Source organism: Diplotaxodon limnothrissa, linkage group LG18 (genome assembly GCF_057381915.1).
Source record: "Diplotaxodon limnothrissa isolate DT_005_m linkage group LG18, D_limnothrissa_male_GT1.1, whole genome shotgun sequence".
NCBI classification, from domain to species: Eukaryota; Metazoa; Chordata; class Actinopteri; order Cichliformes; family Cichlidae; genus Diplotaxodon; species Diplotaxodon limnothrissa.
The window spans coordinates 4,084,192-4,111,066 of NC_140613.1; the positions used below are offsets into that span (position 1 = coordinate 4,084,192).

At 39.3% G+C, this 26,875-nt stretch overlaps 1 protein-coding gene across 1 annotated transcript; it reads left to right on the forward strand.

Annotated features, from left to right (window-relative positions):
• The first annotated feature begins 285 nt into the window (after positions 1-285).
• retreg1 (reticulophagy regulator 1) lies at positions 286-26,012 on the forward strand. Its single transcript, XM_085378388.1, has 9 exons — positions 286-470; positions 1,508-1,614; positions 4,124-4,154; positions 20,985-21,102; positions 21,417-21,501; positions 21,775-21,897; positions 22,481-22,551; positions 22,997-23,120; positions 23,229-26,012. The coding sequence occupies exons 1-9, from the start codon at positions 286-288 to the stop codon at positions 23,729-23,731; spliced, it is 1,347 nt and encodes a 448-aa protein (XP_085234514.1). The 3' UTR covers positions 23,732-26,012.
• Positions 26,013-26,875: the final 863 nt, after the last annotated feature.

Here is a 26,875-nt window from a genome sequence, read left to right on the forward strand (position 1 = left end):
TTGTTACTGCATTTGTTTCACTTATGTATCTTTGCTCTGTGAATAATAATGTAAACTATATATTCCTGAGATAAAAAGTAATTTAATAAGACTGTATGATTTAAACGCATTAGTTTTAATTGCAAAAAGAACATTTAGACTATTTTCAAAAAGTGAACGCGTTATGAGACACTTATTTTGAAACCTCAGAATCGGAAATAGCTCAGTAAAGTCTCCGCTTTGCTTAACACCCATCTCTGCTGAAGGAGCGGAGGGGCAGAGCGGAGGGACCCCGGTCGTTTTTCAATGCTGGGGAGCCGGGAAGCAGGACCCGCCGGAGGTGGGCAGGTGGCCGCGGCCGGCGGACCGCCAAGCCGGGATCAGGAGACCCTTCCCGGCCGCGCAGGGTGTCGCCTCACCGGCCTGGTCAGCTGGAGGCGGAGACCATGCAGGACTTCAGCCCTGTTTGCTGCAGCCAACGCGATGTTCGGGTAGGCATCATGACGCAGGGATATCTCACAGCACTGAGCTCCTGTTAATAAAAATAAATAAATAATAATAATAATTATGACTTTAAGTTAAATATTAAATATACTGTTAAAAAATCATGACATCCTAGTAATTCCACATTAAAGGCGTAATTATTTCAACTTTAGTCCTTTCTTTCTATTATATCTTTTAAATCATTTGACGTTGTTACTTTTAAATTCATCTATACTTCACACACTAATAATAATAATGATGATCTTTAAAAAGGGGTTGTAAATACTCAGCTGCCACTGTTTTCTGTATTTTTCTGTATGTTTCTTATATTTTTCTGTATGTAATGTCTGTATCAGGGACATTGTCAAAACAAACCGCTACCACCATGAGCAAAAAAACAAACAAATCACAATAATTTGGGACTTCATGAGACAAAATTCGTCAAGTTTATGTTTGTTTGTCTGTTTAAACAAATTTCACTTTTCTCATTCTGTTACAATATATTGTTTGAAATGTATTTTATGGCCTAAAAATAAGAGTTACATTTATAATTAGTCAACAGTAAAAGCACTTAAAAAACATTTAAAACCCCAAATAGTGTTCATTTAATTTTGTTTGAATTAGTATTTTTATATATTCCAGCATTGCTATATTACTGCTGCAGTGGTTAATGTACTGAAAGAGGAAAAGCATAGATTGCTGTTATAAAGTCTTCGTTACACAGATCTGTTATAATTCTGCATCCTGACTTTTTGAGTAAGGAAAGCAGAAAAGCTCAAAATTCTGACACAGGGTCATTTTTTCATTATAGCAAAAGAATATGAGAATATTTTAGCTCCACAATAGATGGTGAGTTTTTTTTTACATCCACGGATGTAAAATTATGTATCCAAAATCAAAATATAAAGCTTTATCATCTTGTATAAACAGCTCCACAAAAATAAACATCGATCTGCTAAAACTTCCACAGAGTTAAACTGTGGAGTGCATCACAACAACCTGAGTGAGCTGCTGTGAGTGAAACTTTTGTTCTGTTTCCCTGCAGGTTTGTGGCCTTTGACTCGTTTCGGGCCTACACCCTCCTGGCTTTCCTCCTGGCCCTGCTGGTCATCACGGTCACCACCCGAGATGTAATTCGGTCCAGATCCGCAGGTAACCCCCAAATGATCAGTCGATTAAAGAGAAGAATAACTAGTAAGGAACTGCCTTGCCTTAATCTCATAACTCTGGATCTTCAGTCATAACTGCCCCGAAACCCATTTAAATACAAATACTGACACCGATAAAAGACCAACTGACACTAAAGTGTTTGTCAAAGTGCACAAGGTGTGTAAAGGTGCTTTACAAAAAGTTGCTTGAAATCAGTTTAAACACTTTTGAGTGATGACTTTGTGTCCCAGGAGTCTGTGTATTGTGTGACAGAGACATCAAGTGATGCTGAACTAGGGCCAGGCTGTAGTCTTGTGTAATGTCACTGTGAACCAAAAGCTGGTGCAGGCTGCAGCGTCGCATCCAGTGTTTGAGAAAATGGACGGATTATTGTCAGGACCACTTTTGCTGCAGATGTAGTAATAGCATTATAATGTATGCGGGGCCTTTGTGGGAGTAATCAACCCCTGGTAATTAAAAAGACGACAGACACTCAGATTAGAAAATAAATACCCTAAATATAGAAAAGAATGAATGATCTATTACAACCAAAACTGTAAAGGTGGAACCCAAGTACAGAGATCTTAATAGTGTGTAAAGGAGGTTGAAGCTGGTTTTAGTGGGATAAGCAGACTGGCGGGCAGCTGGGTGATGTTCCTGAAGAAGAAAAAATGGAGAAAGCTTTGTGATAAGAAACATTAGAACAGATTTACTACAAGCAAGTTCTAATTTGGTGTTCAAAGTGCTATTACTGAGGTAGAAACTGCATTGTGGCGAGGAATGGTTGGAGAAAACGTTAACACAGTGGATGGAAGGCAGATGAACAGGTTGGGTGGGGCTGATTGTTGGCAGGTGTGCAGGATGAGCAGAGCTGGGAGCCAGGAATAAGGGAGACCTCGCCCACACCCATCCACAACAAAAACACAGACAGACAGACAAACAAGGGGGGGAGGCACCAAACAAATACAAGACAGAGAAAAAAGGAAGCACCAGGGAGTGTTTAAGGGGAGGATTGTGATGTGGCTGTAGCACAAACCCTATAAACTAACAGAGCTGTTGACAAGAATATAAAACATTTACAAAAAGATGCATCGAATGAACGAGGAGCTCAGATTTTAAAAAGGCTTTTATATATTATTTAGATGTATTTGATATTTATGAGCGTAATGGATATATGGGATGTGGATACTGTCTGTGGTTTTGAAATTATTGGTAAATGTTTGGTCTATTATGTTGAAATGTCAACAGCATTTTTATTACTATAATTTATTTATTGGTGATTTCTTTATTTATATTTATATTTCAGGGACTGCGGACGAAAAATAGCTAACAGCTAAATCTGATACAGTGGATCTTTTTTATTAGTAGATAAATGTTTTTTCCATCCCTGACAAATGAAGAGGAAAATTAAAATGAAATAAATAAGCCGTTCAGCTTAAACCCAAGATGTTCCCTCACCAGAGTTATAAATGGCTGCTTTGAAACCAAACAAATCTATTTGGTTCGGATGTTTACGTGATTTCAGCTTCATCCTGGCTTATTAGCCCGATGAGTAAGGATGAGGCATCATCTTTCATGGCGGATGGTGACTCATCAGCCTGACTGTTGCTCACAATTACACTTTGAACACATTGGACTCCTGATGTCAGCAGTTATTTAAGTTTAATGTTATCAGTATAGTTTTCTCTTTGTAGAAAACTTTCATTATCATCACCTAACACTTCTGTTAAAGAAAACTGTTTTTGCATACTTCACGTCATTAAGTATAATTTCATAACATCACAGTAATCATTAGCACTATATCAACACTCAATAAAAAATGGTAAACGGCCTGCATTTGTATAGCGCTTTACTCAGTCCCTAAGGACCCCAAAGCGCTTTACACTACATTCAGTCATTCACCCACTGTTGATAGCAAGCTACGTTGTAGCCACAGCTGCCCTGGGGCGCACTGACAGGACACTGGCGCCACCGGGCCCTCTGACCACCATCAGTAGGCAAACATGGGGTTAGATCTTGCCCAGGGATTTTTGGCATGCAGCCAGGATCGAACCACCGACCTTCTGATTAGTGGCTGACCTGCTCTGCCACCTGAGCTACAGCCACCCCATAGAAAAAACGATTATATCTAATTAACCTGTGGTTGGAAACATGAAAAGGGTCTTTGTTAAGCATTTATTTCATCTACAAATTATGTTTCTTTTAACATTATTTTATTACATGGTTGTTATATTACATTTAGAGCCCAATCATAGCTTGTGGTAACTACATTACAGTTTGCTCCAGCCATTTTATCATTGTTTCCATCCATTCATTTTCTACCACCTATCCGGGTTTAGGGGATATTCTTACCGTCACCACCAACAGCTCGATAGGTGAGGGCAGGAATGTAGATCATCCAATAAATCAATAGCTAAGCCTTCAGGCTCAGCTCTCTCTTTGCCACAGTTTCTGCAGTGGGTGTGAGCGCGTGAGTGCTGATGAATAACACATCTGTGGTTCTTTTTCACAGGAGCCCAGTTATGGCACAGCATGACAACAAGGTAAGACACTTAAGTGCAGGTGATTGTGATGTGCAGGTTTGTTAATAATGTGTGTTTGGTGAACATTACAATGGGAGTGTTTGGATTTTAAAACATATCAGAGAGGCAGAGCTGCTCTGAAGGAAGAAATCTTCATATTGGTGAAGATGCTATTGCGGCATTCATTGTTTCCTGAACCTGAAGGCATCCATAGGACAGTGAAGTTAATTTAAACAAAGAAATCAAGAACAAACACGTCTGCATCAAGCTTCTGCTCAAACCACATCTGATCTTAGATTTAAATTATGTCTGACACAACTTGTTTTTCACAAACTGAAAGGTGAAGAGGATCTTGGCTGAAAAACAAAAAGTTGGTCAGCTTAAATTGTTGATATCACACGAAGGAAAGTTTAATTGGATGTTTGTGACTCCTGAAATCAAGTTGATGTAATCAGCTTCAGTAATCAGACGTCTTACTCTGTTGTTCAACTGAAGAAAGAATCGACTGGCAGCAGTGTGGTGGCGTTACACAGTGTTGCTTCATGAATCACCTCTAGCTATGATCTCTTTTTGAGTTTGGACATATGCACAATATTATGCCAGAGACTGAGGTTCAATTAAAACTGAACCTGTAATGCTTTTAGCACCAAGAGATAAATAAAGTCCCAAAATCCAAAACATTTACCGAACAGAGCCAGGAAATATAAATACCAGGGATAACTAGGAATGTAATTCTCTGGGAACACAGAGCAACGAGACATAACAATGTAGGCAATGTGACAAAGGACAGAGGGACGACTGAGACAGTACAGACAGGTAACGAGGGAAATGAAAAAAGGTGGAGAACACAGTTGAAGAAAACATAACAAGACAGAGGGAACACAGAGAACAACGAATACCAAAATAAAACAGGAAGTAACAGAATGGGGAAACAAGATTGTTATTGTCTTTCTTTGTCTCGTGACAAGTTAAAGAGGTTAGACTGGAACAGAATAGGGAGCAAAAGGGAACTAAATACAACTGAAAAGTTGTAAATACAACTGAAAATATTGAAAATTAAACCACAGAGAACCCTGTCGAAGTAGAACATAAACAAGACTTATAAACACAAGTGAATAAAAACTCTATCAATATTAAACTAAACACTCACTAATATTACAAAAAAAATAGGAAACAAAGCTCATAGTGGATTCTCAAAAACAAAAATTCAATTCACTTTTATTCATATGGTGTTAATTTACAACAAACGCCTCGAGGTGCATTATTCTGTAATATTAGAAAGAATCCCCAAATGTCACATGACTCCCAATGAGACAAGCACTTGGCAATGGTGGGAAGGAAAACTTAATTTTAAGAGGAAGAAACCTGGTTATGGAATCATCAGTTCACAAGAAATTCAAAACTCAGGGACCACGACAAATATATCCTTCATTAAAACTACATGAGCCCATTGCTCTGTTTTCTTAAAACCTGAATATGGTGGTGTGTTGCTGACTATTTGCAGCAGATTAAGCCAAGTAATACAACACAAACACAAACAATCTTTTAGGGAAATGATTTCAGTCTCTGGGGTGTGAAGGAGTTAAAGCCTGCAGTCACAGTTACAGAAATGTCACACCAGCCCTTTCTGCTAATTTGTGTTTGCTGCTGTCACACGTTCCTGTGCAAATATCATGCACTAATCAGTAACCAGGATACAAGTGTTTATCATGTATACAGGAACCTGTAGCAGCAGGTTTCTCTGCAGACGTAATTTCCTGGATATAACCAGGATAAACCTCACAAGCAGCATGACCATGTAAACACACTCCATGAACTCAGTTATTTTTTACAGATACAAAATCACACAGGAGCTTTGGGCTGACGATGCATTGTTCTATACTGCTACTCATTAAATGTTTCAGCATGTTTCAGTAATTATTCATAGGTTGTATTTGAAAAAAATGAGTTGTGTTGAGAAGCTTCAAGCTGAGTGTTCACTGTCAACATCCCGGCCTTTTCAGACCAGCCCTCAGTGGCTCTGATTGTGAAATACTCATAACTTCATTAGTCACCTCATCATGAATGGAGATTTAAGACATCCATGCTTCATATACTGAAACCTAGAAAAAGTCTGTGTGACCACAAAGGACAAGGTGGCGTTTTGATATAGATGAAGTTTCTTTTCTTTTCAGTCATTTTATTTCACATATTAGATGGGTTGCTGTAGTAGATCTTTACCAAAACACTTAAAATCATCCAGCTTTTGCAGAATTTGAATTTTCATAACTTTTGAGTTGTCTTTCATATTAATCGGCACCTGGCAGTGATTGAAACCTTCATTCCAAAGGTTTTTAAATTGTTGCCTCTGGTGGGTTACTTCTGCAGCTACCCCTGCTTTCACAGATGCACTGCAGCCTTGACTTTTCTGAATGTCACCCAACAGAGGTCCATGTGACAATGCAAAACTCCAAAACAGTCAGACTGGACACTGGCTGTCCTTCAACTTCCCAGATTGCTACTGCAGCTAATGTTTTGGTGGATTAACGCTAAAAGTTGATCAACTGTGTCGTGCTTCCTGCATCATTCAGTTGTTTGTAGTTTGAAGGTGATTTTTTCTTAGTTAAAAGGTCAAAGATAAAGGACAAAATCCAAGGAAAGGAACAGTTACAACATCCAAGGTGCATTTAAATAATGAGTTTAAAGACGATTAAGTGCGTTATTAAAGCTGAGCCAAGGCTAAAACTTAAGCTTGTGAAAAAACAAACAAAAAACAGGTTATATAATGTTCTGCTTAAATAACGTCAGATTCTGAGTCAATTTATACCTCTGAAATGCTTCTTATACATGTCTGCATGTGCTGAGGATATTTCAGAGGCATTTGCATTTAAAAATGGTAAAACACGATTTGTCAGAAGCAAAGCAGATGCACATTTAAAACGGGAACGTGTTTTATTTGTTACTCTCTAAAAGCTTCTTGGCGCTCATGGTTTGGATGAGCAGTTCAGCTCTGCCGATGTGCAGTGATTCTAAAACAACTTCTCTGCCTTAAATTTGAGTCATCTCTTGTAAATATACTGGAAGGTTTCCTAACACAGAGTATATAAAGACGTGTAGCTTCTCATACTGTATCATGCATGACTGAGTCCTCTGCGAGAGCCGGGTCTCGTCCTGACTCTCAGCTGCAGCCCTGCAGAGCTGATTGCTCACATATGACTGTCTAATTTAATCCCCCTGCTAATATCGCCTGTGTGTGTCAGACTAAACTGTGTGATTTGTCAAACAGTGAAACCTACAGTTTCACTTCATGCGCGTATCTTGTGATGCATGACTCAAATGCCTACTTAATTAGCAGATTAGTTGATCAACAGAAAGTAAATATATGGAATGAATTTGGTTCTTTTTGAAAGACAGGACATGCAGCTGGAAAGTCAAGTCAAGTCAAGTCAAGTTTATTTATAGAGCACATTTAAAAACAACCAAGGCTGACCAAAGTGCTGTACAGTAAATACAGATAAAAATACAATAGAACACAATTTCGTAAAACACCTCGCTGATCAAAATAAAAAATAAATAAACAAATAAATTAAACCTTTCTAAAAGCCAATGAAAAGAGGTGAGTTTTAAGAGCAGTTTTAAAAGTTTCTAGGCTTTTGGAGAATCTGACGTGTATCAGAAGGTATCAGATTAAACTGTAATTAACCATTACTATAATCTGTATGTCCTGGGGTATGCCTTTACTATGAACAGAGCTGCATTCACGATCTGAAACCTCCCTCTAACTGCAAGCTTGTGACTGGCTGCTTAGTGTTGATACTTAGATAATCAGAGATGCCTAAACAGATTAATAGCAAGCACGAGCTGATATCATGTCGATGTTGTTCCTGGATCAACAAAGCTAATGTTGGTCCAGGTTGGACATCACAAGTGACCAATGAGATTGTAGTGATGTAATAGTTTTGCCACGTGGAAACAAATTCACACCACACACCAAATCGTAAACCTGAGGCTGTAACCCTGACCGCGATCACACCCTGTTCTCCAACCCTAACCCTGACCCTCACACCCCATTTTTTGATTTCTTTCCTGAGTGGACATCGGCAGTTTTTTTTCCAAAGTCACAATGATATGACAACACAATGTGATTCGTCATATCCAATGATGCTCCCAGACTAACATTATTATGTTGATCCAGGAACAACACCAACATGAGGATGTTAGACCTGATAGTCCGTGTTTGTGCCTTTTCGCTTAAAAGATTCTTATTAGAAGCAGGTCACATTTTTTACACATGCATCAAACAGGTGCTGTAAATTACACAGATTTTTAGTTTTTCTCCATCTCATCTTCTTCTTAGTGGATCATCCATCTCACCCAGTCCTTTGCATCCTCTTTTGTCACACCAACAATCTGCTTGTCCTCCTACGCTACACCCATGAATCTTTCTCTATTCTTTTTGTCTGGCATCTTCATCTTTAAATCCTTTGTCTAACATTTTCACTGTCCCTACCCTGCACAGGTCCAAACCATCTCAGCCTTGTCTCTCTAACTTTGTCAGTAGAACACCTCGACCTGATATGTCCAAATACCTATTCTTTCTAATGACTCTCAGTGAAAATCCCAGCATCTTTAAACCTGCCAGCTCTAGCTCTGCCTCCTGTCATTTTGTCAGTGTCTCCAAACCATGCATGACAGCAGGTCTTACTACCATCCTTCCCTTCACGCTTATCTCAGTTGGAAGTTTTTAATTTTTACATTTTTTCAAACTCTGGTTTGAATCCAGCCAGGGGCCTTTCTGTGTGGTGTTTGTGTTTGCGTGGGTTTTACTGTGGCTCTTCCTCTCACAGTCCAAAGACATGGATGGTGTTAGGTTAATTACGGATTCTGAATTTGCTGTAGGTGTGAATGTTAGTGTGAATGCTTGTCTGTCTCTCTGTGTGTCTCTCTCTCCTGTGATGGAGGGTGAGCTCTTCAAGGCATACCCTGACTCTCGCCTTAAGACAGCATAGTATAAGCTTCACACCCCCATTATCTGAATTGTAGAAGAAACTGGATGGATGACCCCAAAAGGTTCATTCTGTTCATCTGGACGTAGTGTTTTCAGTGGGAGAAAGTGACTTCTACAGTCTCAGCTGACTGCAGGTTTCCCCAACTTTATAAACAGTACATTAGCACAATGACTGAAACTAGAACAATTGTGTGTGAAGTCAGTTTCTTGATCATTAATATGTAAATTTTCATGACCATTTAGGAACAACCACTGATCAAACACCATTGACCAATGGTCATAAGTACCATTCACATTCATAGTGAGGTGTTCTGGACGTGGTGTTTAGAGCTTAAAGGATGGCTTAAGGATGAATGACATTTTTCTCACATAATTTCCATGAAGAACTAAACAAACAAACTTATTTACAAAACTTTCAGTTGTTGTGAAGAAATATTTCAAAAAGTGTATCACGTTAAAGTACTATTGACAATAGAGAACTCAGTTATGAGCATGTTTTTTTCCTTCTCTCCTCTCTGTAAGAAAACAAGAATAATTTCTTTACATGATTGTCTTTCCATCCATATCCTTAGTTTTTTATTTCTGCCACTGGATGGAGCCTGAGCACACAATCATGAATTATTCAGTTTGTTTAGGCAAAAGTGTGACTTTACAATTTCTACGCATAACTTTAAACATGAAATATTAATCTAATAGTGATCTCAGTCATCTCTTTGTATTTTTCCATTAAAATCTGACACCCAAGCTGTTAAACTGTGACCTCTTTAACAAGGAAAATTGTTAAATAACAACACAGATTTAAACTGCATTAAAATCTGAAAATAAGGTTCAAAGAAGGTATGTGTTGCTCGTTTCCAAGTCCTTAATAATGTTTCTCTGAGATCACCATACTTTCAATATCCCCACTCACTGAACCCTCAATTGAATAAGCAGAAGATAATGGATGGATAAATAAGAAAATGAATAATAGTTCCTCTTTAAATAACAACATTATTTGATTCAATATTTCAGGATACGTAACTGTAGAATAATTACTGTACAGTCCTTCACTGGTCAGATTTGGTCTGTTTCCAAATCTGTTTTATGGACTCTTGTTTTGTTATAGTATTCATTAACTGTCAGTGAGCACCATTTAATACTTTACAGTTTTACATTACCTGAAGTATGTTTATGTCACTGTGGAGCTAAACATATGGTGAGGGTAAATGATTTGTGCTGCAAGAATCTTTAAAAGAAAAAGCTTTGTGATCGTGTTTTAAAAGGAAATTCATAAGATTTTCTTCTTGGTCTTCTTCTTGTATAAAGTTACATATAAACCTGCTCAGCATGAGCTGAAAACAGGTAAATATACAGTCGAGTTCAAAGAGAAAATCCTGTAATCCTTTATGTAAATAATCAGAATATGTGAGAATTTACAAGAAATTCAAAAAACTATAAGCGATGACATCAAATCTTTGAATTTGTGGTATTGATCATGGTTTATTCTTTGTTCTTTTACTTTGTACTTTCTGACAGTTCCCATTTATTTGAATTGTTCATTAAAGTACCATTCAGTGATTGTTCTTTATAAATACCATGATAAAAATAAAATTTTTGCTGTGGAATAAATAAAATAGAAATATCTTAATGCACGTTCTCAGAGTTTCAGATCCCCATTTAATGGTGCTGAGCCATGACCCATTTGGCAGTCTGTTTTGTGACCAAGTGGTAAAGGCATTGAAGGGGGAGTCACATTCAAATGGTGTTAGTGGTGCAAGGGGTGGAGGTCGTCCGTTACTCGATGCCGGCTCTAAAGGTTCCATGGGATTCAGCGGAGGTGACAGGGATTTGTGGGCGCCAGGCTGGATGCAACACATCTGAGTTATATAACAGATAGTTGGGTGAGTCCAGGTCAGGGGCAATTTACACTGTACTTAAAATGACAGACACCTCACAAGATGCATTTTAATATCATGGACATAGTAATTGTTTCATTTCAGTTATAGTTCACCCAGTTGAAGATTTTTCATCCAAGTAAAACCAAACTGATTAATAAATAAAGGTCCACTTGTAATCTTCATTTGGACTTTTTTCACCCAGTTTCTATCTTCTATGTATTCAGTGTTTGAGTCAGTGGAGCTGATGACAACAACTTTTGGTTGAAAAATGTTAATAGTGTGAGAAGTACAGCTGTAGCTTGAAGTTACACTCATGTGTCCAAAGGTTGATTCTGTTCATCTGGACGTAGCGTTTTGTGGGAGAAACGTTTCGTCACTCATCCAGGTGACTTCTTCAGTCTCAGCTGACTGCAGGTTTCAATCTTATAAACAGTACATTTGCATAATGACTGAAACCAGCCCACTGAAGGAACAATGGGCTGGGAGGTCAGTTCCTTAATCTTAATTATGCAAATTCTCATGACCATTGATCAACAACCACTGACCAAAACCCGCTGCTCAAAGACCACTGATCAATGGCCATGAGTACCATTCACAGAGAGTTGGGGAATGGCTGCAATCACTGTAAGATGGCGAAAGATGATTGAGAATGCATCAAGACGTTACACTCATGTGCATGGACTTCATGTTAATTTTGGGCTTTTAATGATTTCTGAAACTGTTCTAATTCCTGGGTGGAATGATTGCACAGCGTACCTCTTTAACGGCTTTAAAAAACAAGAATTGGATGTACGATTTTGCATTTTGGGGGGATTTTCCTTAATCCACACAGGGTCAAAGTATAAATACATGCCCACTAATATTTGCCAAAAAGTTAATTCTGTTCATCTGGACGTGGGAGAAATGTTTCATCACTCATTCAAGTGACTCTTGGCAGAATTGGTAGAATTCATTTAATCTGGTTGGTTACATAGCACAAATGTGCAGTAGGCTTGAGGTCGGGACTTTGGGAAAACTACTCCAGAAGCTTAATGTTAGCCTACTTTATCCATTTCAAAACCAGTTGTGATGTTTTTTTGGGATCATTTTCCTGTTCGAACATGCAGCTGTGTCCAAGTTTCAACTGCCTCATAATGAATGTGAGTAAATGCCTGAACAAAACTGTACCAACTGTACAACAGTTACATCAAAGTCACCTTTTGGTTTGTGGACTTGAATTTATTAGAGCTAAGTGGCCATATTTGAATGAGATTGTAGATCATGAAGATAGCTGCTAATTTGTGCTAAGTGTCAGACTAATAAATAATTGGATCACCAACTTCTTCAACTAGCTAGTTCCCAGACTCCAGACATGTGCATCAAAGTCACCACAGCTTTCATTTCAAGATGCCAGCTTTTTAAACAAATCCAAAAAAGTAGAATTATAAAAATATTTTCCACTGTGCAGTTGAATTGAGGGCATAAAATACTTAAAGAGTTTTTTAAATGTTTTTTTAAAAAAAATCAAACTTTAAACATGTTTGTTTCTGCAGTGAAATGAGTAATTTCAACAGTCTTGTGGGGATTGATGTACTTTGGGACAGCCTCAAGTGGCCGTTAGAGGAACTGCAGATTTTAGCACTGATATGTTGGTTTTATTTTTGGCTGTAGTGTGGAGCTTAGGTCTCGCACTAAATTTTTGCAGTTTATGTTGGGAGCTTTGATTGTTTCAGATTTCTTTTGCCCTTATTTGCATATCCACACTTCCACAGTCTGTCTTGTACTCTTCCTCTATCTGTCTCTGTGGCATTTGGCTGGCAGGATGGGATTGTGTTGTTGCCACCTGCTGTTGCCTGTCAGAGCTGTCTTGTGGGTAATTGTACATCAGGCACAGAGCACGTCTCAGGCAAAGGCTTGCAGGAGATTAGGTGCTGACCCACAATGTGAGCTGACAGCTGAGGAGTGTGAGCCAGCCACATATATCTACGTGTGTGTGTGTTTGTGCAGGGGGGCATGGGAGGGGTGTTGATAACTGAAAAAACAATGTCGCAAGTAATGTAAGTAACAGTTGGCATTTATTTTGAGTCATGTTGTGTAAATGGTGAATGTTAGTTTCCTTTTCACTCTCGTGTGGTCTCCACTAACTCCTGAGGAACATACACATACATGCCAAAAGTATTCACTCACAAATCCAAATCACTGAATTCAAATGTTCCAATCACTTCCATGGCCACAGGTATATAAAAATCAAGCAGGCAGGCAGACTGCTTCTAAAAACATTTGTGAAAGAATGGGTTGCTCTCAGGAGCTCAGTGGATTCCAGAGTGGAACCATGATACCTGCAAAACAAGTCCAGTTGTGAAATTTCCTCTCTGCTAAAAGTTATTGGCATTATATAAGCGGAAGCAATTACAAACAACAGCCACTCAGCTATGAAGTGGTACACCACGTAAAATCACTGAACAGGGTCAGCGAATGCTGAGGTACATAGTGCACAGAGTTTGTCACCTTTCTGCAAATTCAGTTGCTACAGACCTCCGAACTTCAAACAGCCTTCAGATTAGCTCGAGAACAGTGCGTAGAGATCTTCATGGGATGCTTTTCCAGGGCCGAGCTTCTGCATCCAAACCTTACATTACTGAGCGCAATGCAAAGCGTCAGATGCAGTGATATAAAGCATGCCACCACTGGGCTCTAGAGCAGTGCAGATGTGCTTTCTGGAGTCACAATTCATGCTTCTCCTTCTGGCAATGTAAAGGATGAATCTGGGGTTGGAGGTTACCAGGAGAGTGTTGTCGGGTGGTTCTTCAGGAGTTGGACTCGCCCCTTATTTCCAGTGGAAGAAACTCTTCAGCATACCAAGACAATTTGGACAATTTGGCGATGGCCTCTTCCTGTTCCAACATGTCAAAAAAGACATGGATGAGCGAGTTTGGTGTGGGAAACCGTAACTGGCCTCCACAGGGTCCTGACCTCAACCTGATAGAATGCCTTTAGATGAATTAGAGCAGAGACTGTGAGAAGGGCAGGTTGAACATCAGTATCTGACCTCACAAATGTGCTTCTGGAAGAAAAACTCCCATAAACACTCCTAAACCTTGTGGAAAGCCTTCCCAGAAGAGTTGAAGCTGTTGTTGCTGTTTACTTTAACAGCTGACATTTACGTGTGCCTGTCTGCTGTTTGGTGCTTAGTGGGTGTAATAGCTTATTTGGTAAAACCTGCTTCCTGCTGCACCTGGAAGCTCAATAACACAAGTCAGGCTGAGCCACACAGCAGAACATAGAACCAAAACAGAGAGATAACTGTGATTGTTTCTCAGGTTTATCATTATATAAATATGAGAACTATCCAGTGATCAAAAAAGCCCAGCACATACACAGGTGCTATAAATTATTCCAGCTTTGTGGATTTGTGGAGTCAAGAGTTACAGGATGTAAACAAATGCCAAATGCAATAAAACTGTTATTGGGAAAGTGAAAGAACTGTTGGTCAAGCATCATGTCAGTGCCATTTGTGTGTTTAAATGATGGTGCTTACAGATGTAGACGAACGTCATGCGACTCATACAATTTGTGTTTGTGGCGTTGGCTTCGAGGAAAGACTCAGTGCTGAGCTACTCTGTGTTCCCACAACAACTGCAAAGTTTCTTAAGAGTTGTGAAACCTGAGTGCAATGTGTGCCTAATTACTTACTGTGCATGTGTGTGTGTGAGTGACTCAGCTGTCTCCACACCACCGGACCGGAACAGATTCAGACTGACTGGAAGCACTTGAACCAATCAGATCACTTGGGATGGAGTGGGTGTGTTTCAGAGTGCACGCTCTGATTGGACCTGGGGTCCGCTGGAGTATAAACAGCACAATAAACCAACTATGAGTGTTTCATCACAGTCAAGTGATGTGATTAAGTCATACATAAAGAATAACAGTGATTACATCCAGACTTTGTTGCTTTTCGTCTTAAAAGTAGTTTACCAAGTTGAATGTTTTTAAGAAGAAAATTAACAAACGTTGTTGCCAAAACTGTACCTGGATAACCTTTACCTGTTGGCATCTCTCTGTTTTTGTCTATACTACAAAGTAAGCATATTATTTTTATGATAATTCCATAAAAATACTCCAAAAGGTACAAATAGCACAAACACGGTTAAGAAGTCCAGTTCAGGTGAAGCTGGCTGACAGCTACACCTCATCAGTCAAAGCTATAATAAATCGGTCAAAATTATTTTTTTGTACTACACCATAAACACGTTTCTACAGTAACGTCTCGTCTTTCGAGCTTCTTTTGACTCCTGGATTTTGCCTCTTGGTTTAAACACCCAGACAAATACAAAAGGGTGGAAACTGTTTGTCCGTAAGTGACAGCGAATTGGGGTCGAGGCCCACACAATGCTGAAAGGAAAAGGGCATGACAAGCGTCAAACTTTCCCTTGAGCTAAAAGTTTTGACAGCATCGATCAACACGCAGACAACATTGTGTTTCTTCTCCTCTGTTTGTCCAATGCATGTCACTGAAACAAGAGCAGGTGTGTTTAGGAGACCGTTGTTGTTGGATCGGTGTTGTTGATACAGGCTGTTGTTGTTGCCCCCCACCCCACCCAACTGCACCCAAACCAGCCCAACCTAGCCCAACCCCATCCCTCTGTACTCCTGATGGCTGCCGGATGGAATGTAGTGTGACTCGGTTATTTTTAGACGGGGTCACTTGAAATACTCCAAGCGGGGCTTCATTGAGGATAAACAGAAGCTGCTCTCGTGCAGTGTGTCACACTTAAAAGCTGAGCTTACCTCAAGCCTAGGTTTGCATTTTGTAACAACTGGAAAACATTTAAATTAGGTGTTTCTTTTTTTCTACCATTATCCGTGATCCAGTTTTTACCTGGCTGTTTTATTTGCACCATTTAGCCCTCTGAAGGTGCCTGAAGACCTTGAGATGTCTCCTGAAGACCATGGGGCAGGATTGAGGTACAAATTTGTGTCCTGGAGAGGAAGCCAGAATAGATTTAAGGAGCAATGACTTGTCTGGTCTGCTAATCCAGATCCAGTAGAAAGAATTTAGCTGTTTTTACAGTTGGAAACATGCAGATATTTGGACAATTTTGGTTGTATTTGTCCCTTTATTGTAGGCTTGAAAACGCATGGATCTGAGATTTACTGATTTTTTTGGCAGAAATGAAGGAGATGATGTAGCACTTTTAACTGAACAAACTCAAGTACTTTAAAGAAAAACTGAAAACTTTTATTTTTGGGGGGTTGGGAGGGTGACCTGAACTTACTAAAGAATCTCAACGTAAAGTTAGATCATACTAAAATTATTAAATTTATAATACATTCAACTTTTGATGTCAGTCTGAATAAAGAAGCACCACAGAACAGATGAACTTTGAAAAGTTGTGTCATTGGGCCATGTCTGTCTGTTCCACTGGTTTCTTATATAACTTGCTTGTTTTGGCTTCATACGCAGACACATGCAGACTGCTCTTTCACGAAGGCATTAAATGTAAACTCCATCAGCTGGAATTCTGATTTCTCGCTCTGTTAATATCAGTCTTTTTACCTGTGTGTCTCTACGCAGAACATAATCAGGTATTAGTTGCGTCAGAGTCAGGTTTTCTGTGGTAAACACCCACATAAACGGGGGGCAGACACAAGTGAAGAGCTGAGATGTTTTTGCCGCCATTCTTTGCATTGTTTGTCTTTCTATTTTTAAACTGCAGTCACTGGGCTTGTTAGAGGCTCAGATGTGCCGCTTTTTCCGTGTTCTGTTGTTTCAGAGCCTTTTAGTTTCTATTGGACTATTGCCTGAATCCTTCATACATGTGACTAATAGTGACCCACCAGTGGATAACAGTGCTCAGTGGTGGTGTGTAAGAGTCTGGGGCAATGAAACATGATATAGTCTTTTCTCAACAAGTATCCAGAGAGCATGGGGCAGGAGTTTTGAGAATGCACATGTTGAAGGTTGACTACTACTTTAAGTTGTGCAAACACTTTTTGGTTAAATCTAAAGTCAGAAACTGGTGATATTCACTGGAAAATCTTGCAGATAGAGGCTACCAAGAAGTGTAAACATAAACCCAATATTCATACTTTTGATCGGATAATTTTTGGGGGAGTTGAAGGCTGGGTCAATGTCTTGAAATGTGTTTTTTTCCATTCCCATTGAGATTTTGTGGTGTGTTTACTGACATCATTGCTGTTGGTTGGTTGGTCCACTCGGTTGTGGACGTGAATGGGGGCAGTTGCCGATCCAATCACACATTTTCCAAGTCTGCTTGGGCTCCAAGGCTGCCTCAAGGAGTATGGGTTGTTGGTAAACTCTAGTGCAATGTCTGCATAGACAAGTCTGATTGGTCATCTTGATAAAAATCGAACAATTTTATTAAGGTCGCCTGTCAGTATACAAATGAGGATGAAAGATGGCTACTTGCCACCAGCTTACTTTTTAACGTGAAAAGTGTGTTACTCTGCTCAGAGAAATGGGTAGATTTTAACATTTCTTTGAAAGCGTTTTGGTTTGTTCCTTCACTTCTTGTGTCATGATTGCAATGAAGATGATGAGGTTAATATAATGGGTAGTGTTAACAAGTGTTAATGAACAGATTTCAAGATTTTAGCATGTATTTAGAAGGAATTTAGTCAGGAAAAATCACACCTAGCTTCCCTTCTTCAGCCTTAATGCAACAACAGAATCAAGAAAGTCCCCTGAGCAGAAAGTTTGTCTGTCTGGTGACCCCCACCAGAAAAGTCAAGATCAAAATAGGTCAAAACATCTGCTGAATGTGCATTCATTTCCCAGCTGATGCAAATATTACTGTAAAAGTCAAGCTGGATGGAAAACTAAATGGGATTTACTAATTTCAGAACAAGCAATCATCCATATGGCACTGTATCGCATCACATCCACGAGGCCTCTGTGTCAGCTGTAAAGCTGGATTTGCCAAAGAAATTACCAAGCAACAAGCTCAAACAAACAAATGTGGTGAAACTTTACAGAAGAGCTGCATGTCTTTTTAGGGAGATGTCTGGCTTTCGTGGAATGGATAAATTCTTACCTTGTCAGCCCATCCATGTTGCTATAATTGCTTTGCAATTTTACTGTCACATGTTCAGCACACCATCTTGCCTGGAAAGCAAACTCCTACAGGGCGCTGGAAGTCGAGAGGGGATCAGCGGGTTGAGTTTTCGTCATCAGGGTTATGTGAGACAAGGCTGGGTGTGTGGGTCAGGTGGGTGTAAAAGAGATACTCTCGCTTCTCGTGGCCTAGGTGCCAAACTGAAGCATGATTGTGGGGAGGGAGAATTGGACTGAGCTGCAGATAAAGTGGAAGTTTAACTGATAAGTTCTGACTGTTTAATTTCTATGGCTGAACTAAAACAGTTTCTCTTTTTCAACACAAATACAGGGCGTTTTTGGATCGTAGCAGATTACAAATTTATACAGACAATTTGGATTATCATTTTGAGTCAATGCAAATGATCTGTGTTGGGTCGGACAGTGTAATAAAAGTAAATATAACAACGACTTGGTGGAGTCCATCTTTAATGCTGGTCAAGGATGAAAGAATAATGGAGATGACTGCAGACATGGCACTGATTGTGTTAGTAAGCAAAAAAATGAGGTTCTGGGCAGAAGATGGGCTGCAAAGTGGCTTGCAGAAGTGCAGCAACTGTAAACAACTTTTCTCCATATGAGATTTACCAGTTGCATGCATAGGATGGTATCAGTTAAATCACCTTAGTAGTCAAGTTTAGTTAGTTTAATGCTCTGTTTGTGAGACAGTGAAACTGTGAATATGGAGTTAAAAGCTGTGCAAGGAAAGAAGAAAACCAACCTTGGTGAAGATCGTTTCCAGTATTAGCAGCTGCCAGCAAATGCTAATATGCAATACTTAGGCTGAATAAGCTTTTCCTAAAGACCTGCCAAGAATAGGGATAAATCTGGGATACGTCAGAAATACCACATTAAGTCACACCGTGCTGGAAGTAATTTTTTTCTTTTACAAATGTCCAGTCCCTTTATCAGCATGTGCTGGTAAATTTGTATCAAGTTGCACTCAGAAAGAAAGAACACATATTATTAGTGACAGACTTTCAGCGTAAGTCATTGGAGGTAAACGTGGCCTTAAGCTGCCAAACGCTGCAGAGCCACTAGGCTACAGTAGTGATCCTACTTGTATTTGTTAAGCTTCCCCTTCCACACTGTTTACTGCATCAATCATTCACTGGAGTTAAATCAGACTCAGAAAAGAGTTAGGTTCTGTGTAAAATGTAACACAGTCTACAAAACTGTCAGTATTTTGATATTTGTTGGTTAACTGGTGGAAACCTGTCTAGCTGCTGTAGTAACTTGAGCCCCATCACCATTTCCCACCAGCTGTTTCCACCAGGACAGCTGCAACCACAGGACATGTAGTTTCCATCCTCAGCTGGATAAAGTGGGATATTTAATATGAGGAACATGGTTGAGACATTTCCAGCTTTTACACTGACAATGACAGATTAATTTGGTCTGAACAACAGTAGAAATTTCTCTTAGTACACTATGGATTTATGTTTGAACTTGAAATGCTCTTGTTTATTTTAGGTTGGATAAACAATAACAACAATCTGGGAAATGAGTCAGTAGGCTAAATAGACAGCAGGAAAACAAAGGTAACAAGCTACAGGTGAATTTAATCAAACACTAAAGAGGACAGGGCAAATACCAAAGGAAGGAAGCAGACACAGAAAGAAATATGAAGACCTAACCTTTAAAATAAAACAAGAAGTAAACCAAAAAGGAGACCAGAATAAACTTTGACAACGACGAGACAAAGGTGCAGGGTAGACTGAGGCTTTCTTCTGCAGAGTGATCACATTTCATAGGTATATTTTAGTGTAAGAGACTGCTCACACTGAGTTTGAGATTTTTGTAATAACTGGGTCCAGATTTATGCTTTTCTTTCTGCAAATTTTTGCTATTTATTTCCATCATATTCACGAGAAGATAGTAGGCTAAACAGCTCTAGAAGTAGTATTTTGCTTCCTGTTTGAGGTCGTGAGAAAGCACATCAATCTGATTTAAGTCCAGATCTTGACTAGGCCATTACAAAATCTTTTTCTTTGTTCTTTGAGCCATTCAGAGGTGACCTTTCCAGAATCACTGTCCTGGTGATAGATGTTTCTGGTGTTACATTATACACTAGTAAATGCTCATTTATCACATTTTAGCTTGACTAATATTACGTTGCATTACAGCCTGGGGAATTGAAAGTAGCTAAGAGAGGAAAGATGACTTTAGCTGCCTCATACTCATATCTATTTATCACACATGACCTACACACGAGCCACACCTGTGCCTTTCATAGCTGTTTTATATCTGACGAGAACACGAGAGGCTGATAGTGGAGCTTAAATAGGAGGTGATGTTCGGGAACTCCCATCCTGGAGCGGAAAGTTTTATAAATCATCAGGTGGCCCAGAATTCCCAGCAGTGCCACAGCATGGAAACCAGTTTCACATCCCTATTCCCATCCCACACCTGTCTGCACAGTCATCGTGCCAATGTTATTGTAGGCTTCCTAATTTAAACAATGGCATTTGCATTGGAGTGGCTTTTTACTTGGACTAAAATTTATTAATGACCCTCAACGAAGCAGAATTTCAAGCCTCTGACAGCAATGTAATCCCCTTCTTAGTTTGTCAAATGCTGGTCCTATTTTTAATGCGGAGTCACCGTAAAGTGTGTCAGCATGATCTAGTCCAGTCAATTTATTGGAGGGGACTATGAAAACAGACTAAAGCAAGAAATGCAACAGAACTAGAAAACTTAAAAAACACAGAACTCTGGGCAACAGACCCACGACCACGACAATTTTAGCCTTTCATGTCTAAATTATGGAGGCTATTAGAGTAACAGCATCATTAGAGCTCCAAATTTACATTTTAGAGGCCCATTGTTTCAAGCACAGTCAAGAGTGTTATCTTCAATTTAATTAACATTCCTCTGTCTTTGTCTCTTTATAGCTGGGAGATCATTGATTCAGGCCAGGACAGCCGGACTGGGGTTGGACCTCAGCTTACTGACTCCCTCAGACTCTTCCTGCAAGAGACATCAGCTTTCAAAAAGCAAAACCCAGGCAAGGTGAGGCAGAGACGACATACCTGATGTATGTCATGAACAAAGCATATATGTATACTGTATATATATATATATTTAGTATAACAATTAGTTAATAAATTATTGAAATCTGTATAAAACAATTCTACCATTCAGCATTGTTGGAAAATACCTGTTTGCTTTATAACTTCACTGTCTGTAATTTGTGTCTGAAGCTGAAGCTTGGAGGGATTTTGCATATCTGTAAAACCAGAAATACTAAAACAGTTTATTGTTGAGGGGGAGTTTAGTTTGTAACTGACAGCAAAAAGTTCTTTGTTTTTGCCTCTCTGTTTTAGTTTTGCCTGCTGGTTTGCAGTGTGTGCACTTTCTTTGCTGTCTTAGGACGCTACATTCCAGGGATCGTTATCTCGTATATTCTAGGTGAGTCCTCAAAGATTTGCTCAACAAAAGGTCAAGTTATCAACTGAAAAACCCATTTGAATCACATTTTTTGTCTGGTTTCCGAGAGGTAACCCTTGTGTTGTCCTCGGGCCAAAAATGGTCCATAGTTGAATAGCAAACAAGTAGATGGGAATCCCAAGGACAGCACAAGTTAAACAGCACATATGATGAATATCGCATGCTGAATTTGAGCTTGCTGTACACATTTTATTCTGCAAAATAAGCTGACATTGTTTTTCTTCCTCTGTGAAGTGTTGGGTGTCTTTCTGTGGCCTCTGATTTCATCTCATGACATCAGCTCGTGGCTGGAGCCAGTTCTGCAGAAGCTGGACTTTGGCATCGGCGAGTTTTTTCAGAAAATCAAAGAGAACCACGGTAAATATCATGCAATTTGTTTTTACTCATTATCCAAACAAGGACATGAGATCAGGAAGTGACTCACCATGTGTTTTTTTTTAAGACAACTACCTGCCAAACTGCTGCAAACCTATATGACCTTTATTTTTCTATTATGTAGACCTAACCAGAACAAATCTTTAAAAACTTTAACTGAAGTTTTGTTGCAACTCGTAAAAGTCTCCTTTGGCATATGCAATATGAGCCATATATCTCAACAACACATAACAAGCATAATGTAAGGGTCTGTCGTTTCTGCTCTGCAGTTCATTAAGACTGTTTTTTCATTTGACCCAAAGTTAAGTGTGCAGGTAAATTAACATTAAGGTCACGGCTTGACCTAGATTTGACATTATTTTGAAATGCTACATAGCATGTAGGAACTATTGTAGAAATGTACACTGAATGTGGAGTAGATTTTTTATAAGAATGCTTATTTAAATAGCGAATAAACATTAAAAAGATTTGTTATCATGTAAAAATCAGTTTACCTTTTTTATCCAGTATTTTGCCAGAGAACTAAATCAGTCTTATCCATATTTTTCTTTTTTTTTTCTTTTAGAAAAGCGACTCCTGCAGGCTCAGAATGAGAAAGAAGGCATTGAGTCAGACCTCTCCTCTATGTTTCCAAAGGTTGGCTAATCATCTTCTCATCTTAATGTAATTATGCCTCTGTTGACTGATAGCATCCAGTTAAAGCTAGTAAAATTCAATACACATGATCCACATCACCATCAGCATGGGACAAATTCAATGGCAAGAAATGCTTTAACGTTTTTCTCCTCATGCCAAACACTGAGCTGCTGGTTGAATTCACTGAGTGCACTTCCCTGTCACGCTCACTATTAGAGCGTTCAAATCGCTGTGCAAATATAATGAATGCAATGCAGAAAGAATGTGTTGTATGCCTTGTAAGCCTCAAGTGACTTCAGGATTCTGCAGTTTCATGCACTTAGTTGTTATGCGGCTTCATCTTTTAGTCCCGGATGTCACCACTTTGTCTGAGTCAACCAATTACCAGCTCAGATCTGGGTTTGCACTATAAAATCTGACGTCTGCGTGTGTCTCTCTCCCCCAGCTCGACTCCACAGTGTGTAAAGAGATGTCTGTCTCGGACACAGAGGTGTCAGATGTCACATGGACAGACAATGGTACTTTCAACCTGTCAGAGGGACACACACCACAGACTGAGAACTCAGAGGGTAAGTTTCATTTGACGCTCTTCTGACTGACGCCGAGAGCTACTTTGTGTCTCACATATTTAGGTAACTGGTGTTTCTTCCTTTTTGTGTCGGGGCCACTTTGATCAGACTTTGACAGAGAAGAACCGTTCATTGGTGGCCTACCTGAATTCCCTTCACTTGATAATGGCATGACCACCAATGGCGACGACGACGACGACCTCAGCCTCGGCCTTGCTTCACCTCCAACTCGGCTCCAGGATCCAATCAAATCCAAGCACGAACCTCAAGACCAGTCCACCAATGCCCTCGATTTGGTCAACCAGATGGCAGGTGAAGTTATCACCGCTGCAGTCACAGCTGCCATCCAGGAGAGAATAGAAGCAGCAGTCAGCTTCATGACGCCAACTGAAGACCCCAAGCGGGCGGGACTCACAGAATCGAGCAGGCTGCTGGAGCTGACCGAGGAGTCGGACAGCGAGGTGGAGGACTTTGAGCTGCTGGACCAGTCAGAGTTGGAGCAATTGGAGGGGGAGCTTGGCCTCGGAGAGAAGGCCAAAGCCAAAGAAGAGGTGCAGACCGACAGTCCCGCCTCTTCTGGCTTCTTGTCCAAACTCCTTAAACGCCACTGACGGATGAAAAGTTTGAAAGCAGATGGTGAGGTGTGGTTTCCAGAGGACATGTGGAGGGGAGGCAACTTTATAGAGCTGTGAGAACACAGAGTTTCAATTTAGCTTCTTCCTGTTAAGCAAACATCTACAGAACTGATCAGATAGTGCTGTCTTTTTTTTAAATCGAACCAGAGTAGCCCAAAGCTGAGACCACACCATATACCCTAATAATGGCTGACCAAACTGAGGCCTCTAAGATGATTTCAGTAACTAATGAAAGATCCAGGCTCATCTGAAAACAGGCGTATGGATTTTTTAAATTTATACTTTTATTATTTGCTATCAGTCAGGTGGAGGCTGGTCACTCACGTTTATAAGGCTTTATATGACTTTCAAATTAACACTGAATTGACTTAGGCGTAGTTTTTAGGTTACAGTGTCGCTATGTGGCAAGTGTGCAAAACTAGTGTAGTACAAACTAATACAGTACAAATGCTGACTTCCCATAAGACTCAAATCTTGTGACATACTACTCCACTACTACTCCTTGGGTTGGTCCTTCACATAGAGCTGAGAGAAATTAGACATTTAATTACGCCTATGAGTCAAGTCACAGCAAGGATTAAGTCGGCTTTATTTAAAGAAGCATGAAATGCTACACAAATAAAGGCTAATCTACACTATTGAGCCCTGCTCTAAAAACAGACATAGATGTAAAACTGTCTGTGAAGCAGGATTTAAGAAACAAGTGCTTAAAGTTAAAGTTTTAAAAACATGTTTGGCGCCATCTTCTGTCAGTACAGAACATGACGTTATGTGGTTAGTTCGTTACTAATAGACTTATATTAGTTTATATTAGCTAACTTGTGACAGAATCGATAGCTCAGAGGAAAAGTAATGATACTAAAACTAAAAATCATTCTAACGAGATCACTTCTTTGCTGCCCCTGACTGCAACAATGAGTTTTATGTTAACAAACTGAGGATATACTGTCCACTTTCACTGTGTGTCTCTTTTGCAGGAAGTGGCTGGCTGCTGTTTGGCTAGCTGCACCAAACAGGAAAATTAATCTGTTAGTCGTAATGTTTGGATTTGTAAAGCACTTTGTAAATGAGGACTGTGTGGAGCAGAGCCTGTTCCTCACCAGGTCGGGTGTACTGAGCCGTGACATCAGCTTGCAAAGCAGATATTGGCAAGATGCCATCAGCACTATTTTATGCAACACAAAAAATTTCTCTCTTTAACGAAACACAACCAGTTTACTACATAACAGGTTACTACATGAGTATCAGACCAAAAACATAACAGGTATTTTTTTTTTTTACCAAAGGGTATTAGAAACCCTAACACTCATCAGCATGTCCACAGGAAAAATGGGCCATTATGTTGTAAAGTGTCTGGATGTGCTCAAGAAGAGAAAGATTATCTTATGACATAAAAAGTGCTGAATGCATCAGCTGATTGCGCTGCTCAGTAAACTTGGCCAGAGGAGGAAAAACCAGTTTATGTCAGCCCGGTGAAAGCACCTGTCACCTGTCTCAAACAGGCTCTCCTCCACACAGTCCTCATTTAGAAAGTGCTTTACAAACTCGAACATTAACAGGTGGATTTTCCTGTCTGAGAGCAGCTAGCCAAACAGCGACCAGCCACGTCCTGCTAAAGAGACATACAGTGAAAGTGGACAGTATATTCTTGGTTTTAACATGAAGCTCATTGTTGTAGTCAGAGGCAGCATAGAAGTGATCCTCTTAGATTGATTTTTAGTTTTAGTATCATTACTTTTCCTCTGAGTTATCGATTCTGTCCCTAGTTAGCTAACATAAACTAATTTAAGTCTATTGGCCGCAATCAACCAACCGATCACATGACGTCACGTTCTGCACTGACAGAAGATGGAGCTAAACATGTTTTTAAAACTATAACTTCCAGCAAAATTCAAGGATAATTTTACATCTATGTCTGTTTTTGAGAACAAGGCTCAATAGTATAAATTAGCCTTTTTATGTGTAGCATTTCAGGTTCCCTTTAAACACAAAGATATTGTGTGGTGTGGTCCCAGCATGACAGGCAGGTGACTGGTTGATGACAAATCTCCTGCTCTTGATTTTTCATCAGTTGTGGCTTTTTAAAACAGCTGAATTGTATATGAGGTCAAAATTTAGGATTGATGAGCATCATATAAACACTTAATATTTCATTCATCACCTGCTGTTATTTAGTTCTAAGCAAATAACAATATTTTTGTGTTTATTTATGTATTTGTGAAATTCTTTTATGCCTGTAAATCATTTTGTATTGTTGCATAACAAATAAAGGAGTGATTATTCACAAAATACAACAAACGTCATATTAAGATTTATACCTTTTTATAAACCATCTCGAGGTCTATGCAGTTAAATCCTCTCAGACACATTTTGGGGCCTTATGGGGAAAGGAGGTCATTAGTTTAAATTGTGAATTTCTTTTTAATATTTTATGTTTTGATCACACTTTAACACTAATATTTATTGTCTTTTTATGCACATTAAATATCTTTACATATGCATACAGCTAAATTACAGTGTGTGATTAAAAGCATTTAATAAATACATATCTGCAAGTGCTAAAAGTAGTCGCATTAGAGTTCCCCAGACTTTGAAACAAGATTCAAAGTTGGGACTTAAAAGGTAATCTAAGTATAAAAATTCACTTTTTAAATTGTAGTTTAGGAGTAAATGTTAACTGAACACAGGTGTTATTGTAGCAAAGACTGTATTTTACCAGTGAGTTTGTATAGTGGGCAGAAAAACTTCCTATCACCTGCTGTTAGTATCATAACTGACAGAATTTAGTTGCTTCCAGGACAGGCTCCAGGATCCCAGGCTGGATATCTGGGAAGAAAAGGACGAATAGATTTGGTTGAAAAACCACTGCTGCTGCTACTCAGCTCATAACACATGAATCAAACTTCAGTGCTGAAACAATTCTTCCAACTACATTACCCACAATTCCATCGAATCAGTTGACAATCACAAGGGAACCAAATAATCTTTAATATGTAGTTTATTTTTAAAATTTGGATTTGAATTTTACCTGTACCTGCTTTACCTTTATGTTTCATGCATATGTTATCACAACTTGCAGAAGGTATCAAAATTACTGTCTCAGCTTTAGACATGAAGATA

Coding starts and splice junctions, on each gene's coding strand:
- retreg1 (XM_085378388.1), top strand. CDS start 286: ATGCTGGGGAGCCGGGAAGCAGGACCCGCCGGAGGTGGGCAGGTGGCC. Junction 1,615..4,123: donor AATTCGGTCCAGATCCGCAG/GTAACCCCCAAA, acceptor TCTTTTTCACAG/GAGCCCAGTTATGGCACAGC. Junction 21,502..21,774: donor CGTTATCTCGTATATTCTAG/GTGAGTCCTCAA, acceptor TCCTCTGTGAAG/TGTTGGGTGTCTTTCTGTGG.